Source organism: Microchirus variegatus, assembly GCF_963457635.1.
Source record: "Microchirus variegatus genome assembly, chromosome: 21".
Lineage (NCBI taxonomy): Eukaryota > Metazoa > Chordata > Actinopteri > Pleuronectiformes > Soleidae > Microchirus > Microchirus variegatus.
In genome coordinates, this window is record NC_139822.1 from 7984095 (window position 1) to 8008932 (window position 24838).

The 24838-nt window shown below is 39.9% G+C and overlaps 1 protein-coding gene across 1 annotated transcript in view; it reads right to left on the reverse strand.

Moving 5' to 3' along the window:
• Nucleotides 1-24838, reverse strand: part of LOC310942137 (receptor-type tyrosine-protein phosphatase mu) — a gene marked incomplete at both ends in the record, with an annotated part of 191606 nt that overhangs the window by 139264 nt on the left and 27504 nt on the right. Inside the window, 1 exon segment of the mRNA XM_083907444.1 lies at nt 7994-8116. Within this exon segment, the coding sequence (XP_083763570.1) occupies nt 7994-8116 (123 nt within the window).

Consider the following 24838-nt stretch of genomic DNA (forward strand, 5'->3'; position numbering starts at 1 on the left):
ATTGATCATTGCAATTTACTGTTTTGTTTCATTGTGCAATCATATAATGGGGTTTTCTCCTTAACCCCACAACCTTGCAAACACTGCACAGGGTCTGATTTTCATACAAATTTGTGACTGGCTCAAAAGCAATTAGTTTATTTTCACAACACAGTGGCACTGCCTCCTCAACAGCAAATCCCATCTTTGGCTGATGTGATTTAAATTCTGATTAAATTCCTCTCGTCCTTCAGTCAGTGGGCACGTTCTCTTTCATATTTTAAGTGGATCGCCATCTCTTCTCTCTCATTTGAACGGCACACATACACACACACGCAGACACACACACACACAGAGTGCACTGTAAACAACAATGCTTGTCCAGGTAATGCAAAGGTGAACGCTTTGGCTTTTGAAATGATCCATCTTATCTATATGCAGCAGCTGCTTTTAAAGAAAAGGCCTCCCCATCTGGGTTCAAGAGTGAGCTGCATTTGCATGAGCATTATGAACCTGACGAGAAAGAATAAGAAGGCGGAAGATCTCCGTTAACCTTATTGTGCCAGTCCTTCACCATTGTCGAGGTGTCATTATCGACCAAGGGCATGCTAACAAAACAAAGACCCTGAGCTACACACGGAGACAAAAAAACATTCAATTTCTCTCCTGCAACATATTGAGCACAGACATTAACAATGTAACAATAAGTAATTTTGCCTCAGCTGCATTTGCTATTGTCCCCAGCATAATACAAAAACCCTAATTAATCTCAGTTAGAGGAACTTCTTTCTCCTCCCCCTCCCTCTTAGCATTATTCTCCACAATGAGTCTCTGGAGAGAGCACAGGAGCAGCAGCCGACTGCTGGCATCATCCATGACACCATCAGAGAAGAGGCAGCCTCTGCACCAGCTGCAGCTCACTAAAAACAGCTCCCCTGTGAAAAGCATTTGGACAAACCCCCCCAACCTCCCTAACTTCCCAGCAGCACCACACCCAGTCAGCTTCATCCAATCCTCCTCTGAAACTAATGCACACCACACTGGGGAGTTTTTAACAACTGAGAGATGAGTGGAGGCTAGATAAAATCTGATTTTCTTCTTTAAATAAAATGTCTTTCAAATAATATGCAATCAAAGTCCTCATCTGATCCTGACAGAGGAGCATCCAGCTCTATTCTCCAAGGCCCGAGAGAGTGCCGTCCTGGCTCATACATTTTTATAATCATTGTCCAACACAGATGAGGCTTGTTGTTAATTACACAACTGTTGGTAACAGTTCTGCCAGGAGGTCCCTCCAACTATGGTTGGTTTTAGGGAGCAAACAAGCTGGGGAGTGTCCGAGCACACATGCACAGCCCTCAGAACTGGGCTGAACCAGCCTCTCTGAGCCAAAGCATGCAATCAGAGCTGCGCACAGGCATAAACAACGCTACTCTTCATCCAGGCGTAGCAAGTCGAGGGAGCAGATCATTGTAAACAACCAGAGAGTTTCAGGCCTGTCTCTAACGAACACTTCTCTCCACTTACCACACTGATTCAGCATGTTATATAGGCTGTCTTCCACTCATTTGATATATCTAGATATATCACAGAAACATTCTTTAATCTCTAACGAAAAGAAGAAATTGTGATCTTGCAAAGTGGAACTTCACATTGTAATACTTACTGCCCACAAGTGATTGGGAAAGATTGTGGTTGTGGCAATAAACTGTGTGGTGAGGTATGGGTAATGTCAAACAACTAACTCAGACAAAAACTAAAAACACAAGGTTAAAGAAAAAAAAAAATCTCAAATTGTCCTAACAAAAAGGAAAATTTGTGATGTGGCGTGTTCAGTAAAAACATCAGGGGGAAACATCAGTTCACAATCAATAAATCAGTAACAACAGCAGTCCTACATTAATTTTAAATTAGGGAAATGCCTTATTTTAATTTAAAATTAATTAATACACCTTAGAGATGGTATTAAGCACATTGTCCATGTACTCCACATTCAAAATGACTGAATTGATGATGCATTGAAAGCCCTGAACCATATTTTGCTATATTAATATTATTAATTATTAAAACAACAATAATAGAGCATTTACCTTAATAATATTAATTTGGCAGAGATTACATGCTTGCATTTCCTTGGGTATTATGCAACAAGCTGAGCACAACTGGAATCAGAGATTTTCTGCTATTGGGAAAAAAAATAAGGGGCTTGAAAAGGTTCTGAGTGCAAATATAGTTGCACTGGAAAGTCAGCTGGGGATTGAGAGTACTAACAACACAGCCAGGTATCAGTCTTCAACTTATAACACTCCTTTCTGGCGCTTTTCCATTATACAGTTCTAGCACTACTCGACTCTACTTGGTTCGGTAGCAGGCGCATTTTCAATTGCTATAGTACCTCCTTAACATGGGCGGGGTCATCATACCACGGCTGTGCGGAACTGCCATGACATTTTATACGCAACACAAACACAAAAAAATAAGTGACAAGCAAATACATTTTTTTAGGTGTAACTGAATCATTAGACACAGTTCATTAAATAGATTTGTTCACAGAATCTTTCAGAACTTCCTTCATGACCGTCTGACATAGTCACTGAACCGAAATATGACTGAACGGGTTGTGACTCGGCTCAGGATCACCGGCTTTCGACAGCGATGTCGCTAAATACTAAATACGCCAGACTCTGATGTCTGATGAATATATTAGACTGATATTTGACAGAGATTTTCCTTGCTAAATAGAGATGAACGCATGTTTCAGGATTTTTTTTAACTGATCTACAGAAATTGTTCGATTTGATTCCTGTGTCTGACGTTGCACTCATGACTCTTCCAGTGACGATACTCTCTCACCAATCAGTGGCCGACAGTCTGTTGACATCACAATTAGGATCGGCTCAGCTTGCTTGGAACCTCGCCAGAGCAGGTAACAAAAAAAGCACCAGGGCTGGGAAGGCAAAAAAACGAGTAAAGTACATTCAAGCTGAAAAGTGCTAGAACTGTATATTGGAAAAGCACCATATAACTCTGTTAGGGAAACGCTTGTCACCAGCACCCTTTGTGACCCCCAAAGATTAACCAGTAAAGAAGATGTTTGAAGTTGTAATACATTATCTACCGCTTCATCCTCCACCGGAGGGTCACGGGTCACGGTGCTATGCCTATCTCAGCTGACATAGGGCGATAGGCGGGGTACAGCCTGGACAGTTCACCAGGAAGTTGTAATACTTTCCGTTTTAATCATTCCATCACATAATCCCAGGCTAACAATCTGTTCTGAGAGTATGATGAGATCATTCCATGGAGATTCATTCAAGTACATGTTGAGAATGCAACAGCAATCAATGGTGAGATAGATCCTTCACCAGTGTAAGCTTTCATCTAAATGCATTTCCACCCATCAACACTGTCTCGAGTAGCCCTAATACAATTTCAGCCATTAGTACACTATATTTCACATCCATTTTGATGCAGTGAAAAAAGACAGATTACAGTTTCACACCGCAGGTTGAACACTCATCCTGAAATTGAGAAATGCTGAAACCTATTAATTACATGCAATTCTACATGCACAGGTTAAAAAAAAAGGCCATCTTAAAAGCACCCAAACCCTAACAGGGAGACCTCTAAACAAGAGATGGGATTCTAATCAGATATGCTAAATTTAGAATGAGCGTGATGTGTTAATTTGTAGGTCATGGCTTTTCCAGATTTCGACATAACCTTTGCCCAGGCTCCATGTGTCTCCACATTAATCAAATGCAGTGGAATAAAGAAGACACTTACCCTATCAATAGAAAGCAATTTCTCCCAGGCGGTTCAACACACATCATGCTGATATACACACAAAAACAGGTCTGGCCACTGGCTGCTTAATAATTAGTGAGGGCCTGCTAATTAATTCCCCCTCTGTCACTGGCTGTGCCCAGTGCAATCTATCTGTGATGTAGCCTTTGTAAGATTAGGAGTCACACAGAGGAAGACAACAATATCTATTAGTTTGCTATGCCACCTTTGTTAACATGAAAAACCTAAACCAAAAAACAAGCAAATAAAGAAAGCATGTCATTCCATTAGTCTAATACCTTCTGCTCAGAGGTGGTGATATGTCTGCATTTGAAATCAAATGAAAGCTGATCAATGGAACATTAACGAGACAAATGGTGTGCAACACACACACACACAATTTCAATATGGGGCTGATGTTTTAAAATGCATTGGAGTATGATGGTATTAAATGTCACTTTGGTACCAAAGATCACGCGCTTAATGTTGAAAAGTTGCATCATTTTCCCGTATTTTAAAACAGAAAAAAAGAAAATAGTGTAAGTTAGGGATAGTGGGCTGGGAGCTTACATAGAAAGCTGTTCAAATACTTTGCTTTACTATGGAAATACAGTAAGCATGGAAAACATGTGAATGACATGAGATACTGAATGACCTTTGCAGTTGGGCTTATGGAAAAATGTCTATCACTCCCTATTTATCGGATATCATGCATCCCTAAGTAAGGTTTCATTCATCATCATCATCATCATCATCAGCTGCTGATATATTATGTTATTTTAATTTCCTGTTTTTATTGTTTCAAACCATTCATTATTTAATAATGAAATGGAGAACACAGTTTGTACACTTGGACAAATAGGTTTTAAATATTATTTATACGTGTGTGTGTGTGTATACTGTATGTACAGTCAGGTCCATAAATATTGGGACATCAACACAATTCTCTTCTTTTTGGCTCTACCACTACAATGGATTTTGAAATGAAATTAACAAGATGTGCTTTGATTGCACACTTTCAGCTTTAATTTGTATTTACATCCAAATCGAGTTCTCTTTCTATATGTGCCTCCCACTTTATAGGGGACCAAATGTAATGGGACAGCTGACTGAAAAGCTATTTCATGGACAGGGGTGTGCTATTCCCTCATTATTTCATCTTCAATTTAGCAGGTGAAAGTTTTGGAGTGGATTCCAGGAGTGACATTTGCATTTGGAATCTTTTGCTGTTAACTCTCAATATGAGATTCAAGGAGCTGTCACTGTCAGTGAAGCAAGCCATCATTAGGCTGAAACATCAAAACAAACCCATCACAGAAATCGCAAAAAAACACGAGGTGTGGCCAAATCAACTGTTTTGAACATTCTTAAAAAGAAAAAATGCACCGGTGAGCTCCTTGGCGCCGTTTAGTCCCAGGAGGTGGAGGGGGTTTACGTACTGTACTGTACATTAGCCGAAAGCTGGCTCAGTGGGAGGTGAACTACAGTACAGTGGCCTCGCCATGCGCTATTATCCCCTGGGGCACTCATTCACCCTTTAGTCGGACCATGCCCCGCTCCAATGGGCTTTCCACTGAAGGTGATCCATAGGCCGGGTAACTGCATGGTCGTGGCTGATTTTCGGAGGGTGGGTTTTGCGGACGGCGGGATCCCGGCCTAAGTCTAAGGGGTGTGGTTAGAGTGGCGGCTGCTGGAGGAGAGGGAGGAGTGGCTCAGCTGGTGATCAGACAGCTGGAATCAAGAAATCAGTCAGCTATATAGACATGCTTGTAGCCTGGTTCTGGTCTCTTGCAGTAGGCTGGGTACAGAGAGAGAGGACTGGAGCGGAGTCAGGACAGCACAGACAGACAGTCCCATCCTCAGCCGTCAGGGTGACGGCAGTACTTTATGTTGTGGACTTGGAGAATTATGTTATTTGTGCCCTGAATAAACGGCAGTTTTTCCCACGCAAACAGTCTCTCCTTCCTTCCGAACCAAGCCGTGAGCGGTGAAGCTCACAGACTCTCTCTGTATATTATAATTAGAGTCAGATTTACAGCCTGATTGGAAAAAAATATCCCTTGTAAGGATTTATAGCCGACCGAACAGACCATTTGGACATGCAGTAAGTTTAATTCCAAGGAGGGGGACGGATAAAAACCAATCATGTAAATGCTCAGTCAAATGTGTTATTCATAATCATTGTATATGGATCTGGCCCACTAGAACTAAGTACTATTTACTGTTCTCAATGATTTTCTTAATCAGTGCTGATGTCTTGGGTGACTCATCATTTTGGAGCCATAGTCGATGCAACAGTTCAAACAAAGAAGGCAAGTGTCTGGTCGTTGTGCGTTATTTGCTCGGTGATATAGCCCATTACCGTTTGTGCATAAACACTGTAAATAAAAACACTATTACAGCGTTACAGTTTTATATTATTATCTCATATCATATAATTGCTCGATGTTTGACTGGAAAAAGTCAGGTGGACTGCAATTACCAAAGAATTCTACCCAAATTTGTCATGTCATTTTAAACATATTTTATCAAATATAGTATTGAAATATGTATATTTTAGAAATATCACAACCAAGATAACAATACCTATTGGGGCGGCCTCTAACTCCAGATTTTCTTGGTCATCATTTGAGGCCATTCATCGGCATCATAGGCACGTTGAAGATTGTGATTTGAAAAATCGTTTCAATAATTCCTTGAATTACAATAGGGTCCCTAAAAAGAGTTCCACTTCAAATCTGTTTGAATGGAAACATTGTGAACTGCTTAAATATTCTACTCTGACATAATAACAATTTTTCAACCCAGTCTTGTTGTCCCGGTGGATCTGTGTTTGTGTACCGGAGTAGACCCTCCCCCACTTAGCAGGTAACATTAGCTGCTACTTTAGCTGATAACATTTTAGCTGCTGGAGTGCTGGAGGATTAGAAGGGTTTGTTCTCCTCTGTGCTCATGTGTTCGACTGTGGCTTAGAGTTTTTAAATATTCCTATTGTTTCTTACAGCTGTGAGAGAGTTCACTGTCAAAGAGACAATGTCAGAGCACCAACACTGTCCAGCAATGGTGATTCAAATGGGACAGAGGAAAATTACTGATGTTTTGCAGAGAAAAATGGGATTTTTCACAGGGTTTTATATGAAAGTTAACTGTTGCCTCTGTACTTCGTAGTGTGTCACACACTATACCTTACAGAGATGATGTTTAAAGGTCATCAGAGGCATTAGTGTTGGACAAAGGTAACAGATAAACAAAGACTGTTTATCCAGGTCTGACAGAGGATATTATTAGTAACATTGTTAACACTGTTCTACACTACAGATATACAAAACATTGAAATCATCATTAAACAGATATTTCAACCTGTGCACTGCAGTCATGACTGTGAATGGATTGGAACAATCAGCAAAAAGGATCTGAACATTTTGTTGAATTCACTTCATTATGTTAGAACATCATACCGACTTTTAACAAAAACATAATTCATAATGAGCTTTTGAATTATTAATTTTACAAGCGAGTGCACACTCATAACACACACTGCAGCAAATGTCAGAACAACCACTTAGTAGAATGAATATTTTGCCGATTTTGTATGTATCACTACCACAAGAAATTATACGATTTAATTAACGATTAATTCTACATTGGTGCAGGCATGGAGCCCGCCACTCGTTAACACAGAAAAAGCAATAAAAGAAGAAACCTATTTGGATTCTGAAACAGCAGGAGACCATGGAAACATTTTATAAATGCATTAAATGTCAACTTCAACTGAATAACATTGCCATGTTCCCAAACTTTGGACTGCTTACCGGACATACTAGCCATGAACACTGGACTGACTTCTGTCAAACTACAGTGTTGCAACACTTCCTGTATCAATAATTGCACATTAAAAGCATGCATGGATCTCACTGACAAGTGGGCAGCCCTAATAACAACACCATATTGAAAATTCTATATCAGTACCCAACCCTAGTGCCTCTTGGCTGGGGGCCTCCAAAGTCTCAAAAAAAGTGTGTGAAAGGAGCCATTAAGAATATGTATACAACTGAATTGTAGTTTGACAAAATTTATATTAAATATTATTTTATTGTAAGCTTATTTTTTGGTGAGGGAAGAATACAAACAAACTGATGTCCAGACTATTGCTATGACGAATTCTCTCTATTGTGTCAAGAATAGTCATCATTTCCCCTCATCACCGAGCCAGAGTCACCATCCTTACCTGAGGGCATCCATGGATCTGATGAAGGTTTCTCTCTAGTATTGGCCTGCTCCCATTCAAGGTCATCATCCCTGCCTTGGCTGTACCCGCATCCTGCCAGCGGCTTCTCAAAGTTACAGTCGCCTGTGACAAAAGGAAGACATTTATATGGTTATACAGTTTTTCCATTAACTTGCTGCTCAAATGAATGAATAAATTAAACTCTCCAGGTTTTTTTTTTTTCTCTCCCCGGCGCTATTCATAACGCAATACGCCAGACAATGAGATGCATTTAAGTGAGACAGAGTGAAGGATTACTGTAGTAGGCAAGGCACAACATACATTACCATCATTAGCAACACGGCAGTCCAATTTCACAATGACACATATGAAGTGTCGAAACTCCATCATTGTTAGACATTATGTTCCCAACTGCACAACCATCAGGGATAAATTGATTTATTTTCCTTTGCCGGCCACAGAACTTTGCTGATCATACGCCCTTACTCCACCAAGTCTCTCTAATCCGTTTTACAAGCTGCTTGCAAAATGACAGCAAGCAACTATTAAGGCCAGCCTTCAACAGGGCTGGGCATGAGATCGATTAATACAAATACCCCTCTATTCTTCACACCTTAAAGGCCACACAGAGATTGGAAGCTGGAGATTTTTTTCCCCCCTAAAGTGCTTTTTAGTCCACTCATAAATCTACAAAAATGGCAAGTGAGAACAATATGAACCAGGAGAGGAGTTCATGCTGAGTAAAGAGGTGGCTTCTACACTGTGGAAGGTCATTTTCTGAGAAGGCACATGACGATGAGAGGACATGATGATTAAGCCTCAATTGCATGATTACGTTGACTTTTCTCTGATAGCAGATGTGCAACATTTTGCCATAATCCTTACCAGAAATGAATCCAGCTAATGAATGAGAAAATGTTTGCTTGCACATCGCTAATAAATTTCTAGCCACAGATGACACAGCTTACAAATTTTATTGCCTGTGGGAATGTCCTCTGAGCCAGAATCTATGCCAGGCAAAAACCAATATCTCATCTCGAACAAACTGCCTCTGACATTCTGCTGCATAAAGGTGAGGAGCAGGGGTTTTTGTTTTTCCATTTATCTCTTGGGTGACATTTACAGTACAACTGCAAATGAGTGGCCAAACGAGGAGAACATGGGATAATTAATACCCAGCTCCGTAGGGCAGCTGCTAATGACACGTTTGGTGCTTTCTCCCTTTTTGTTTTTATTTTTTTGAGAGGGTGGGAAGAGAAAATTGACCGGCTGTCAAAGAAAAACGTTGACGAGTTGTTTGTCCAGAAACACAACACCAAAGTTACATGTACGACATTCACTGTACGTGTACACTTCACAGAACCACTTATCCACGAGGTCTCAGACTTTTGGATTACACTGTACACACCAGATATCTTTATGGCTTGGTTATGTATTTATCAATGTAAAAACCCCACAACATGTTCATTGTTGATAAATGACTGACTGACATTTCATTTTAATCACACTGGAGAGTGACAAATTGGCTACATCCTACTGCACGTTATTTACGCCACACTGCGACTGGAGGGATTATTGTCAAAAATGTAAAATACTTCCATAAGCCCTGATGAAGGCCTTGATGGCTGAAACGCATTGCCATGTTTTTCACTGTGTTGATATGATTCAATAGACATGAATTATTAAAGGCTATTCTTAAACCATCACTCTCATAGGGTGCCTCAAATTTCTCAATTTGATCTTTTGGATTCCCAGACTGAAGAACACCAGAGTGATATTATTTAGCACACCAAAGTAGCACTCCTGACACTTTGCTACTACCATAGGTAAAAATTAGGGCTGTCAAAAGATTAACATTTTTAATCAGATTAATCACAGGGTAGCTGTGGATTAATCACGATTAATTACCATTCGTAAATATGCCAAAAAAAATCTAATTTTCTCTTTATATTGTTGTAGGAACAACAATATAATTTATTATTACAATAAAATACTGTAAATAACTTGTAAAAACCTACACAAACTTAGTAAAAAATAAACATTACATTGTAAAAAAACCCACATTATAAGACAATATAAATAAATAGAAAAAATAAAATGCTGTAAATAACTTACATTGCACTGTAAATAACTCACATTATAAACAAAATATAAAGTATAGAAGTTAAATAGTTTTCTTACTAAACCCACAGCAGGAAATTCCTCATCAGCACCTTTGAAGCACCTGCTTCTGCTAGTTAGCGTTAGCGTCAGCTAGCATTCTGATGCTAACGTTAGCTGCTGTCTGTGTCCCTGTTAGTTAGACAGTAACTTTTAATGCTATGATTATATCATTATCTGCGCCAGCAGCGCCACTTACAACCGTGTGTCTTTTTTTCTTTTTTCTTCATCCTCTTTTTTCCTTCCTCTTCTAACTACCTGATTGATAACTCCTCTTCATTTTCCTTCAGCTTCACACAGGTTAACGTGAGGAGACGTGGGGCCCCTTTAGGGAGGTTTCCTACTGAGATGTCATTGCTAATCAACCCTTGTTGTTTAAGGGAGACGGTGATGCAGCTGCTCACTGATGCATTTAGGCTCCGAGTGTCGGGAGCCCCTCTATCGGCTCAGGGCCCCAAGCAGTTGCCCGCCGCCTTGCCTGTTCATAAACTGCGCGTCTACCCATAGCGCGATGAAAGTGAGGAAGTTGCTGACAGCTGTTCGGATATTTAACTGCTGTTCGGATATTTAACTCCTCGTTTTAAATGTCCGCACATTTACATACTTACCTCTGCTTATGGTGTAAAATTCAAATTCAGTTTCTTTATTCAGGATTTCTCTTCTGTACTGAGTGCACATCTCGGTTTAGTTCCTTTCTACACTGTGTGTACTACTTGGATATTGGGCACTCTTGTCTTATTTTTATTTTTACTGAATTACTTAACCTACATTAAAGACATTTTTTTTTACCATATTGTATTTTATTTTTATTCTATTTTTTACTCTTATCTTACATTTTACTTCTTTTTACTTATATTAGAGCATATTGTATTTTATTTTATTCTATTTCTTACTCTATCTTACATTTTACTTCTTTTTACTTATCTTAGAGCATATTTTTACCTTATTGTATTTTACTTATCTTACTTATATTTAGAGTGGGATTTGTTTACCATATTGTATTTTATTTTTTACCCTATTTTTACTCTTATCTTTACGTTGTCTTTCTTCTTACTTATTATGCCCTTGCACATTTCTGCACCTCTTGCCGCCTTAATTGAGCTGGAGGAATAAAGTCATTCAATTAAATTCAAAGTACGTTAATGCGTTAAAAAAATTAACGCCTGAATTCCACAAATTAATCATCCTGCGTTAACGCGTTAATTTTGACAGCCCTAGTTTTTCTGTTATGTGGACAACTGTGTGTATGAGAAATGGCACCAGCAGGATAAACTTTGGGAAGAAGCAATGTAGCTGCTGGCTGATAGGTGCATGTTTACCTCCATACGATTTTTCCCTCTTTAATCTGTAAATCTTAGCTCATTAGCATTATTTAACAGCTGTTAACTGCCAGTGTATAATAGGATGCACGTTCCTCATTTCAGCAGAGGGAACTGAAGAATGGATCCACCCAGTGTACACCAGCATAATACACAGCCTCTGCAACCTGTGAAGTTAATTGTTGAGTAAATGTGAGGCAAAAGGAACAGGTGGCTGACTATATACTCCCAAGACTGGCGGAGAATAGGCGAGGAAATCTGACTGAGAAATTTTCTTTAATTACCACCAACATGCTCTTAGGCAAAACTCTTACCAACAACCGTTCAGTTGGAGCATTTCCAGAGGAATCTTGTCGTCCTCCACAACCCGTGCAGTGACTGCTCCAAACATATGATGTCCAAACTGAAACACAGCTTGTGCTCCATGCTCAGTCACCTTCCTCTCTAAATAAATAAAATATGTCTGCGTTGCCAGCTTACAACTTTGGGGGAGCATTTCCATGAGTCTTTGGCCGTGGCGTCTCAGGGACTGGCTGGGTTCCATCAATATTTTGACTCGATAGTTCCAAGCTCCTTCGCCCCCGTGCCGCCCACCTCCCCTCACAGCATGGCGGAGCTCAAACAAACCCAAAGAGGTGGCTTTTTTATTGATGTTTGATATTGAAATCGATGGAGGAGCGAGAAAGGATTCTGAATCAGTGGGTGAGAATGTTCAACGCTGAGGAAGAAAAAATGCCACGAGGATAGAATATGAATCTATTTCTTGTGTAATTTAAAGAGGTTTAACTTCTGTTTTTTTTCCCCTCAAGAGTCAACTCGATGGTTGAATATTGAATCAGGAAATGAGGGGCTCTCGGTTTGAATCTTCATCCCCTTGAAAGACACCATTAACAGATCTGTTCAAATAATGATTATCTTGTTGAAAATAAGGTAATTTGAATTAAAAAAAAAAAAAAGACATTTAGAAGAAACACTTCATTTTCAGTTGTATGATTTTACAGGAAGGGATTCACAAAAACATACATCTTACACAGTATTGTGTGCATATGTCATTGCCTCCATGTTTTACTTTAAACTGTAGTCTGATCTGTTAGTACTACATAATGTCATAATTACAATAACTATTCAAAGATGCGAGATAATAACATGAAATACTGATACCCTTTACCGTCTCATTTAAATTTCCATGGACCTGCTTATATAGAACAGTAGGTGGGATGAACCCATCGTGACATTTAATTGAGCAAACTAGAATACCATCCTCATTCAATGCTTTAACTGAACTGTTTTGAGCATTAAGGCTGGGTAACGGGTTGTGAAGAAACAATAAATCAATTTGCATTGCTTTGATTTTTTTTACATACCGCTTGGTGTTATTACTCATGTATAGGAGAATTCTCCAATAACGCCTATAACTTGTCTCAGTTGGGCTGTGGTAAAGATTTGAGCATCTTGTGGTAGAGGAAATATAAGCCTTCTTAAATTTTGTTTCAAAATGTATTCAGTACATATAGAGCTGCTAATGTAAGGGTCTACTCAGCTGTTGTGTGCTAAGAAAATTGTGTCATAATGAAATCAGTAATGCATACTATTTGCAAGATTAGAAAGTTTTTATATTTGGAAAAAAATATGCATACATACATGTCATGAAAGAAGGGCGTTTAAGTAGAAGCATGCAAAGATGGTTTCCTCATCTCAAATAATTAATTGAAACCTAAAAGCTAGGAGGTTTTTGACCATAAAAACAAGTTAATATATGCAAGTAGACCTCCATAACTAACATTTATGTGCAACAGGACCACTCTATGTCACCTTTAAATGTGCCTGGAGTTGTGTGGCAATCATCCTAGGGTTCTGCAGGGCACTGTTCACAATGAAGCGGTCATCAGTGTGGGATAGGGTCAAAGGACGCCCACTTCTATGCATTTCTGTGACTCTTCTAGTCTCTCTGTATCTCTGTTCCAACCTGCTGAGGACACTGTGACACTCTAAGCTCGGTGGCCACTTCCATCCGAGAACATCCTGTTTGAAGCCTCACAATGGCGATGTACTGTTAATCAATTGTTGCGTCGTCTTGGTCTCATGGTGTGGAGGACTGTTTGAATACCAATTCTAATTGAACCAGGGAAACTTAAGCCTCTTTATTTTTAGTCCACACAACCCATGCTTCAAGTCACTTATGTCCAAGAGCATACAGAGGTCTATGACGAGCTCGCCAACGCAGCTCATCTTGTGTTTGGTTGATGTCCCAGCATTTATGGACCTGACTGTCCTATACATCCTCTCACGTGTGCTTGCATTTGCTGTCGCTTTCTTGCCACTCCTTTGTGTAAATATTGTTTGGTCTATTCGCTTCATGATAACTTTTATTTTCTTTCCCTTGTCACTTTTCGTCATTCTGTCTAGGTTTCTGTAATTGTATACATTGTAATGTATACTTATTCAAATAATGCTTTTTCAAAACAAAAGTGTGTACAATAATGAATTTTCATGTGGATAGAGCCAAAAATGCATCCCGACTCACATGTTGCATGCCATCTAAAAAGTATATAGTCCTCTCTGTAGGAGGTTTATATCGCTGCCAGTGTGTGACATGTAATCAACTCTGACAGCTGCTGAAATAGATAGCCCAACAAGAACCTGTCATCTCTCTGAAGGAGATTTAACCGTCAATAAATGCTTATGAGGTGTGGGTAGTCTGGGAGTATAGATGAATGTGCTCCACCGTGTCAACGTCCCCCCCCTTAAAGAGAGGCAGACAGCTTGTAGCTAAAAGGTGGCCTCCAATAAGTCATGAAACCATTTATACCCGAGTGAAAACACACAATGTTTTTTATATTTGCACGCAGAGTGCATTTTTAGGAAATCTATCCATCTTTTCCTAGACTGAGCCAGAGGCTTGAATCAATACCTCAACCTCTCAACGCTGGAAGCCAATGTGTCCTAAAGATTTTCAAGTCAGACTTAAAAGGCCTTTTGTAATTGCACCTGTAACAAAAGTAAACTTTCAGCATTTAAAGCCGCATGTGTGCGGACGTTCGCTGCTGGAGTGGAGTGCTATGCACGGTGATCCCCGTGAATACAAGTGAATGAATGTGGGAGCATGGTGGGGGTGGAAATGGAACACTGTAAATGAAGATTGGCAGGGTTGTGAATTGATCTCTCCCTCTCAGCAGAATGTATCTTGATGGATAGTTCACGTTTGTGAAACCTTAATATTGTTTTTTCTAAAGTTGCCATTTTTATTACAAGACTTTTTGAAAACATCGCCCTTGCAATTAAGGATGCTTTTATTTTATAAAATTTTATTTTAAATGAATAGTTATAATATATATGTATATACACATATATATATGTATACATTGTTGTATGCTTTGTAACTGGGCATGTGTAACCGTATCAGAATTACTGTGTAGATAATGAACAAACCATTAGTGTTGTGTACTGTAGTATTGACGGCATAAAAAAAAGAATATCCTCCTAGGATAGAAAACGGAGACATTTCTCACTGCCTCATGCTGCTTTTGTCCCACTGGCAGACATCATTGCTGAAAGACCTCCTTAGCCCCTCTGCCAATTCTGCAATTACCAGCCTTCCAACCTGTTCTGTCGGGCTTGGAAATCGCAGGTCTGCTATTCGCCCCAATCAGCCTCTATGTCGGCACTTGTTTTAACAAACATTTTGTCTGCCGGCAACCTCGCAGGACTGAAACCACAAGGCAATCTTGGGTAATTTAAAACCAATGTCGACTAGCTTCCTCCACCGCGGCCAGTTTAGAGCTTCAGATTCCTGCAGCTAAGCCCCTTAGGGACTGATAGCCTTTTCTCTCCAGCCCTATTTCACTTATCTATTGGCAGCTCCTGGCAAGTCCTATCTCTGTACTGAATTGCATGTATATATATGATCTGTTTGGGGACTATGAACTGTGGGAAGGGATTTAAGACAATCAATCTAAATATCATTATCAATCACGTCTTGCTGTTCACCACATTGATTCGAGGGAAAATAAAGAAGTAGAGATGTGGAGATTTCCACTGATAATCTGCCTTGTTCTTGAACAACAAATTGCATTGCTCTAATTGAACAAACTCATGGCAGAATCACCACAAGTGTGTATAAAAGCTGGGAATATTTAGTGCCAAATTCATAAAGAAAAACACACACGTGATGAGAAAGAATTATTCACCTGTACCAACCCCTTTTCCTTCTCTTGTCAACCAATCTTGATGAATGTGCTTCACATCAGCAGTATTACATAGTTCCTGATCAAATCCAGCCTTGTGCGCAGTTAGCTGTACACTGAAGATGACATGCAGCCTTCTCTTTAGATATGCTAAATTTCTGACAGATGATTCTCAGGCTCTGTGTGCCAGCATGGGGCTTGACGTTTTCTTCCACTGTCTGTCAAGCAAGAACTTCCAAGTGAATGACTTGAAATCCATCTCATTCAGTACAACCTGCCAGGCACCAATTAAGACGAATATGGAATTCAACTCAGTGACATGAAGGACCCTTAGTGTATTTTTTCTCTAATGAAAATGAAGACAATAAAGGTCTGAGTGCAGAGAAGAATCCTGCGGTGAGAACATAAAAACATTATGCTAATTTCTCAGACTTATTACAGTGATGCTATAGGGTCAAAATAAATGGACCAAAAGTTCCTGTAGACTAACAAGTGGACTCCTTAATGTTGAAGATTAGCTTTAATCCATTATTAATAGACAGTAGACAACCACCTGATGTGTTGTTTATTTAGTTTGTTGATTTCTGGTGCATCCTGACTCAATGTCAACAAGGCTGGTTAACGATGGCTTTTCCATCTCATTGTTCCCAGCATCCTCATTCTTCTCTCATTCCACACCGTCTGCCAGTCTTTGCCCTCCACAGAGACAGAAAGAGACAATAAAACTGGTTCCTATTAGCGCATGTTGATACAACGAATGGCAGAGCCAAATAGGTTTGTATGGTATCCCACGTCTTTCCTCTGTTCGACATGCCCCTAGAAACGACATGGACTGAACATAAGACACATAAAAAAATGCTGTTGATTTCTTCCATAATGCAAAAATATGGTTCTTAAAGCTTAATGCAAGATGATTATATACCACTTGAAGACAAATTTAACATCAATTTCCATAGGAGACGGAAGATCAAGTAGTTTCCAGTTTCCATGGTTTCGTTGAGACTCATTGAACATTAAAGGTGATATATGTAAGAAATGTCTGATATTAAGACATAAAATGACCATGATGCGTCATCAGATATTAAGGAAACATAGTACATTTAAATGCATGTCTTCTATGATAATAGTGCAGCCATTAAATTCCCAGAACAAAGAGCCGCAAACTGTGTAAGTTTTGGTTTGGTGTTTTGGTCTGTTGCACCACCCAATATCACAGCTCATAGCATTTCAACACACAGGTTGCCAGCAGAATGATAAGAAAGCATGTAGCTGCTAAGCATCTTAACTACTGAACCTAAAAAGCCTCAGAACCCCTCTCAAAAAAAACATCTCAAACATAAGAGATGAAAAAACAGGGTCTGCAGTGGCAATGTGTTATAATATTGATGTCTGAAAGAGAGAGGAAGTTTAATATGGACAGCTACAGATACTTTTGCACCAGACGGGAATGCAAAACAGGGAAGTTCAGCCAAGGTTAGCCAAAGCACTCTTTGTCAATGGACAAATATAATGTTTTAATAGAAAATAACTCTCTGAAGTATACTTTCACTTTTAATCTCCGCCTGTTGCTGACACGCAGACATTAAGCAAATAAGTCCAATCTTGAAAGAGTAACTAAACCCTTAAACCACTTTTTTCAGGTTGAAACTGGTGTATATGGTTATCTAGTGACATTATTTAATGATCCAGGTCAAACTGCCTTGGGCAAGTTATGTGAGGGTATGACATACCTTAGCTCAATTGTCTCAATTTATCACCTCAATTTAGGTGAAGAAAAGTCAAGACAAATATCCTAAATGGAACAAACAAATATATCAACAATATCACACATCATGCTGTGTGATATTGTGGATTCCCTACTATTATTGTGCTGCAGAATTACTCTAACCCTGTATCGATTCACATGGTATTAAGCTCAATATTGTTAGACTGGAAATTAGAACCTCCTCTGGCTTGGTTTAACATTTTGATCCAGTTGTGATGGACTGCTGGCCTGAGCTTCAGTCAATGGAAAAAAAAAAATGTAGGAAGAGAGAAGAGCACTCTGACTTCCTGAGGAAAATAAGATTCACACCTGGACAGGAAGCCCTCTGGAGGAGAGGAAGGAATAAAGAGTCGGCCTGTGCTAAAATCCCTCTGGCTCACTCCATCAGAAAACAACATCCCTATTCTGCAGTGGATGACCCTTCAGACTGAACCCCTTTCAATCCTCTCAAAATCTGCTAAGTCAACAAACCTTTGAATTCGGCCTGAGGAGTATTACAAAGACGGGTTGAAATGCTAATGTCAGTTAGAATACCCTGCACACACCCCCACACTCCTCCCTTGTTCTCTGGCATTTCCCAGAGTCTAATTTGTCAAACATGCAAGTAACAATGCCAGAAATTAGCCCAAAGGGAGATTTTCTCCAGAGGAGAGAATGATTATGTTTGATCAGAGAACAAACAAGAACATTACCATGCTTTGTTAGTTTTACACAACTGGAGCAAATGCTTGTTTTTAATGCGTGGAGGAGGGGAATAATTCAAGGTTGAATGTCAAAGAATTGGGAAAATGCTAAAGCTAATTAGAAAATGTAGAAGAATAGAAGATGGGTTGAATCAATCCCCTCTTGAGGAGTGAGCGTGAAAATCTAGGCCACAACGCAGAGCTTCCACATTCAGGCCAAATGATCGGCTTTGTTGAAAATATCATTACTCTGCCTTTGTGTCATGACGTGTTGTCAATCACGTGTGGTGTGTTTAATCCCTTGCTGCACACGCACAGCCGTGTCAGGCTCAGCCAGGCTGACCAGCACCAGGAGAGATGGAGCACAGGTGTGTGTGTGGGGGGGGGTGTTGGCTTACCATGTGGATGTGAGCATTGCTTTTTCAGGTGTGGCCAAAGGGATTTAAAAGATAATTCAAAGTGCCATCTTAGGGTCCTCACCTGCACACTTCAAACAGTCAGACCCGCTTGTTTCTCTGTTGAAGCTCCATAAATCAGCCAACTAAGAGAAAAATAAACCTGTGGCCAGGCTTGATCCTCCAGGGTCATCGATGATGCAAAGGCAGATTGTGTAGTTCATACAGCCGTCTTGACTTAGCAACTTATCAGCCAATCAGAAAACAACAGGTTTTTTTTAACTCATGATTTGAGACTAGGACGGATGTACACCTTCCAGCAGGACAATGACCACAAACACACTGCTAAAACAACACTTGAGTGGTTTAAGCGGAAACATGTAAATGTGTTGGAATGGCTGAGTCAAAGCCCAAACCTCTATCCAATAATAAATCTATGCCAAGCGGGGAGAATACTTTTGCAAGGCACTGTATCTCACAGTGTTATAATAATAATAATAATAATAATTTTTAAAAAATCCATGGACGCATCAATGTCATCAATGGAAGCAATCTCAATGCAAGAGAGAAATGTTGAGATTCTGTAACCAGTGTCAATCCCATATCGACACAAACCAAACCATCCTCCAAGATGACGATGCTCGCCCCCACAGAGTGCGCTTTATCAGAGACTGCCTCCAGAAGTTGGGAGTGGAGAGGATGGCCTGGGACGTGCTGCCCATGCCAGAATGGAATGCCATCCCTAGGTACTGATATAATATTTGTATCTGTAATATTTGTTATTAATACCAGAACTAAAGGCCCTGGCATACTTCCACACACAGAGCTCACAGATGTACACCATGTACAGCACAGATTTTAGAACCTCAAGCAAAGAACGTGTTGGGTGTGGGTAGACAGCGCATGCATGAACTGAACTTCACCGGGTGGAGCATAAGCCCCACTCACCAAGCAGGAAAAAAAACATCAAAAGAATTAGATGCCAAGGATAGTCCGCCGAGCCTCAACCGGGTGAGAGGAAGCATTGTTCTCTTCTTCTTTGGTAGGAATATGTCCGATTCCATGTCCAGACTTGTACTGCCAACCAATGGTGAGGTGGGATACTACAGGACCCTGACGTGCGAGTATACCAGGGTCTGCGATATTCAACGCGTAATATTCGAGGCGCAATGCGACGCGCGGAAGTAAACTCGAACTTAATAATAATGTATATTACATTGCAGGCTTCAATAATTTCTATCCTAATTCTACATCTTGGGTCTGTGACTGCCTGACTACCCTACCCTAGAGCTCACTGCACGTCACTGGATGCCACGTACCATCAGAATATGCACCCGCCTGGAAAAGGCACAAAAAGATTTGCACGGGCACTGCACTAGTATATATATATATATATAAATAGCAAAAATAAAAAGGCCAGTAAAATATCTATTCAGTGGGCATCTTTGCAGCTAATCCACCTTTAATGAGGATGATAATAATGCATGTACAGGTCATCTTTATGCAGTGAGTGACAGATGACAGTGAGACTAATTACAACTTTTCATCTCATTTGTTATCAATTCAGACAGTAAAGTGGCATGAATAAGTGAAAGTAACAAAGGGAATTCCCAGAGTACCATTAATATGATTAATATTTTAAATCCAATTATTGTATAACGGCTCGTGACCTATTTTCTGATTTAAGTGCCCCATCAAAACCTTACACATCACAGCATGGAGAGGAACCTGTATTGTTCGACATGGCAGGAAGAGCCTGCGGGGGAAACTTTGGGTTTCCAATCTCAGTTGCCTTTTGGCCCCTGCAAGGAAAAATATTACAATCAGCTACTGTAACACTGAGGTGAGTTATCGCAGGGTATTAGAGGGCGCGGGACAGTGCGTCTCCAATTCCTGGTTACACTGCAAGTTTCTTTCATTAACACTGTGACAAACGTGCGTACGAAGTCACAAAGCAAGCACATTCTAGCTGCGCAGAGGAAGAGTGCAACAATGGTTACCTAGGTTTCATGCATCAAAACACTACATTGCAATATTAATAATCCAAAAAATTTAGATTGCTTGAAAAAAGATTTAATAATCTGTCGATTTTTTTTGTTGTTTTTTTAAGTTTTCGGATTTCTCTTTAATGCGAATATTTTGTGGTTTCTTTGCTTCATAGAACGAGGAAATCATTAAAACTGAATAATTTAGGTTTCTGAACAAAACAAGACATCCAAGAACATCAAAATGTCCAGTTTGAGAAACACCGATCACATTTTGTGGACCAAATAATTACTCGATTCATCAAGAAAATAATCATCATATTAATTGATTGTGAAAACAGTCGGCCATAAGATTGCAATTTTCCGATCTGAAAACGATTAACTGACAGAACCACACAAGTGGAAGCACAAAACCCAACAAACTGAACAGGAATAAATGCCTAATCCTTTATAAAAAGAAATGAATTGACAAAAATATGCGCCAAAAACACAATCAGAGGCTAAAAGGTCAAATCAGTGTAATTGACTGAGCACATGTGTGATTAGATGGAGCAACATTCAGCCCGTCCTCCCTTTCTTCCTCTCTTGTGCAAACTCACTCTCATTGACTATGATAATGCTGGGCTATGAAGAGATGCCGTGAGCTTTCATTTTAAAGTGTTAAGTGTACATAAAGGGTGATTTATTGAGTACTGTAATCACGGGAACTGCCAGGTCTTACAGTCTGGCCTATGGAAAACTTAACAGACATATTTTAAAGGATGGAGATTATATACACACTAAAAGAGTCCCTAAACACACTAAAATAGTCCAAATGTCACATTGAAAAGCATGCATGGCACAAACTGAAAAGCAATAGCCATGCATTACATAAAAGCTCAAACTCTAAAAGTGACAGTCAAGCACCAAAAGACTGAACAAAAAATGTAGGGTGATCAGCAGAGACAGACTTCAGCGAGTGGTAAAGACAAGTGCCTGATTCTTTTAAATGTGAATCAATGTTTCTGTGACATTTACATTCCCTCAGTTTAAACTCACATAGAGTCACTGTCACAAATGCTCGCTAGTTTTGTGAAAACACACACACACACACACACACACACACACACACACACACACACACACACACACACACACACACACACACACACACACACACACACACACACACACACACACACACACACACACACACACACACACACACACACACACACACACACACACACACACACACACACACACACACACAGGGGGACTCAGTATCTGTACATTTTTATATTACATACGGCAAAATTACGTAGCAGTTTCCTGAACTATATAATGTCTGCCAACGTCGTGATAAGTTCTTGGGATCTAATGGAAAGTGTGATGTTACCTGCCGCTAAAGTCAGGAGTTTTGTGGCTGAGTGTCAATGGTGTTCCTGCCGATGCATGCCCGATCTATAGCAAGAATTTCGTCAATACGAGCAAAAATGTGAGGTACTATTACAGTCAAATACCGTGCGCTAGCTAGACCAATGCACTCTCACACCTATGGTTAATTTAGAGCAGGGGTCACCAACGTGGTGCCCGCGGGCACCTGGTAGCCCGCAGGCAGCCAATACGGTGCCCGCGGGCTCACTTCACTTCACCTCACTTGCATGTGTCCGTATGATCGCTCAGTAAAATATCTTTGATATTGTTTATACAAACTGATAATCGTTAGGAGTAAGCACTGGAATGAATGTGTATGCAGTTGAATGCATAATATTTATCATTTGAATGGTAAACAAACAAAAAAATATTATATGGTAGCCCTCCTTATTATTTTTTACCCTTAAGGTAGCTCTCTGTCTCAAAAAGGTTGGTGACCCCTGATCTAGAGTGTCCAATAAACCTTTGCATGTTTGGAGTGTGGAAGAAAACCAGGGAACCCAGAGAAAACCCACACATACACAGGATGAATAAACTCCCTCGGTCAAACTGGGATTCAAAACTCCTCCATGTGTCTTTTCTAATATGATTACATACTACAATTGTGCAATTTTCGCAGATTTTGCAAACTTGTGAATTTTCTGGAATAGCTTCGGTTTAAAAATAATAGTAATAATAATAATTAATTAAAAAAATAAAGTTCTAAGTTAAGTTTGCAGTGTCTGGAGGCTAATTGTTCGGTAACATCTGTCAATCCTTCAAGAAAGTCTCATCTTCTGGTTGTGACGTCGGTAACACTCCTCACTTTTGAGGGTTATGTCAGATCCATTCAAATGTCTGCGCTGCTTGACCATCCCACAGGCCTTTTGGCCAGAAGATGGAAATCAATCGTGAAAAGGGGAGAAGCTGCCAAAGCGCTCTTTCACACCCCGACACTTCAGCTCCTCAGTGCCATGTTTAGGTTATTTTGACACGGACTCAGAAACGTCACTACCATCGATAGGGACAGCAGACAAGCGCTGTGGGGGGGGTGTGAGTGATCGAAAAAGGACGAGAGGGATCAGGGTAATGACATGATCAAATGTTTCATGACACCCAGAACAAACAGACGTGATATATTAAAGACTCTTTAACGGCAAATACAATTAAAAAATAAAAGTGGATTTGGGGTTATATAAACCCATAAATACTACACATTGTCCCTTAAGGACATTTAAATTTCTATTTTTTTTGTGTCGAATGTCGATTGTCAATCATTTTGTTCGAAAAAAAAGTTCCATCAATATGCATGGCTCTTGGACAGCACACAACAAAAACAGAATGATAGCGTAGACCTAAAGACACGGGAGCAAGTGGAAAAACTTGGGAGAAAAAGTGCACATTGATTAACATGAGTAAATGTTGTAAAAAGCATTTACTAAATGTTAAGTAATGTTTTATGATTTCATAATGATATTCTGGTTAATTAACAGGGGTGGGTCAAAATATTGATTTGCAGATATCGTTGTACAGATATTGATATTCTGATTAACAAATGAAAGGTCCTAAGTAAACAGTCGCTGCCAGTCTCCATGTGGTGGCACTGCTTAAAGGTCACATAGAGTGGTCCTGTTGCACATATGTGAGTTATGGGGGTCTACTTACATATATTAAGTTGTTTTTATGGTCAAAATCCTCCTAGTTGATGTAAACGAGCCGATTGAAATCTGTCCTTTTCGAAGCGCTTGTCAGTCGTGCTATTTTTAGCCATAAATCTCGCCCGAGAAGACAGAGTGTGTTGTGATTGGCCAGGTATCTGGAAGTGACGTAATCTATCACGTCAGCTCTCAGAAGCACAGCTCCCCCCTCTGGAACGGTGGATGCACTGCTCCTCATTATCAAAACATTGTTTTAACAGTGTTTAAAAATAGCTTCGTCACGAATCCCCGCCGCAGTCCCTTTATGACTTTAAACCGGAGTCAGACCCAGAGTCAGAAGACACTGTTGCTCGTAAAACACCTCCACAACGGACGTTATTCTTCTTCTGCGGTTCAATGTACGCAACCGGATGTGCCCGGACTACCGCCCGGAGCAGGACGATCGGTTGTTCAGGAGAACCGCTGCTTACGTAACTATTACGGGATTTTCAGTGATCTTGTTGAGCCCCGAGATTATAATAAAACACAACTTTCTCAGCAATGGCTGAACTGTTTGTTTCGAGCCGTCAGGGCTTCATAAACAAGGTAATGACGCAGATACACAGCAAAAAAAACAGCGATAATAGGAACTTCCGGTCTAGTTCCGCTTTAAGTGAATAAGGGAATCTTGGGCAGACGTTACCTGGCTGAATACGACACAGTTTACAGTGGAATAATGTTGAAGAAAGCTTTTAAGAGATGCCTCATCTGTGTTCAATGCATAGACTTTATGCACTTTGTATTATGATTCTATGATGTAAATGATGTGATAGGGTGCAATGGAAATACAACTGAATTGTATGAATTAACACCTTCATTAATCTGAATAACATAAATTGCTAGATAAAGCAATAACTAATCATTAGTAAATGCTTATAACGGGCTTCAGTAATGTTAACACAACCCTATAGTTGAAAAAAAATAAATAAAAAAATGTATGTTGGTGGAACATGTTGACCCATGTAACCAAACACCGGCCTCTGTTGATCCATTGTATGTACAATATTACACAGAGTGATCACAAAAGATATGACCTTTAAAAATAATATTAATACAACAAAGAGGCACACCTCAGCACCTTATCTTGGGTTTTTTGTTTCAATTTTCCACCCATCTGTACATCAACACTCATCATCCACCCTCTGCATGTACTCAATTTCATGTAATTTGGATGTTGTCCACTTCAATTTGCCTTTCTCAAGGGCTCATTTGGAAAGTCACACACAGTTGACAGGCACAGATGGTACTACTGTGTATCTTTT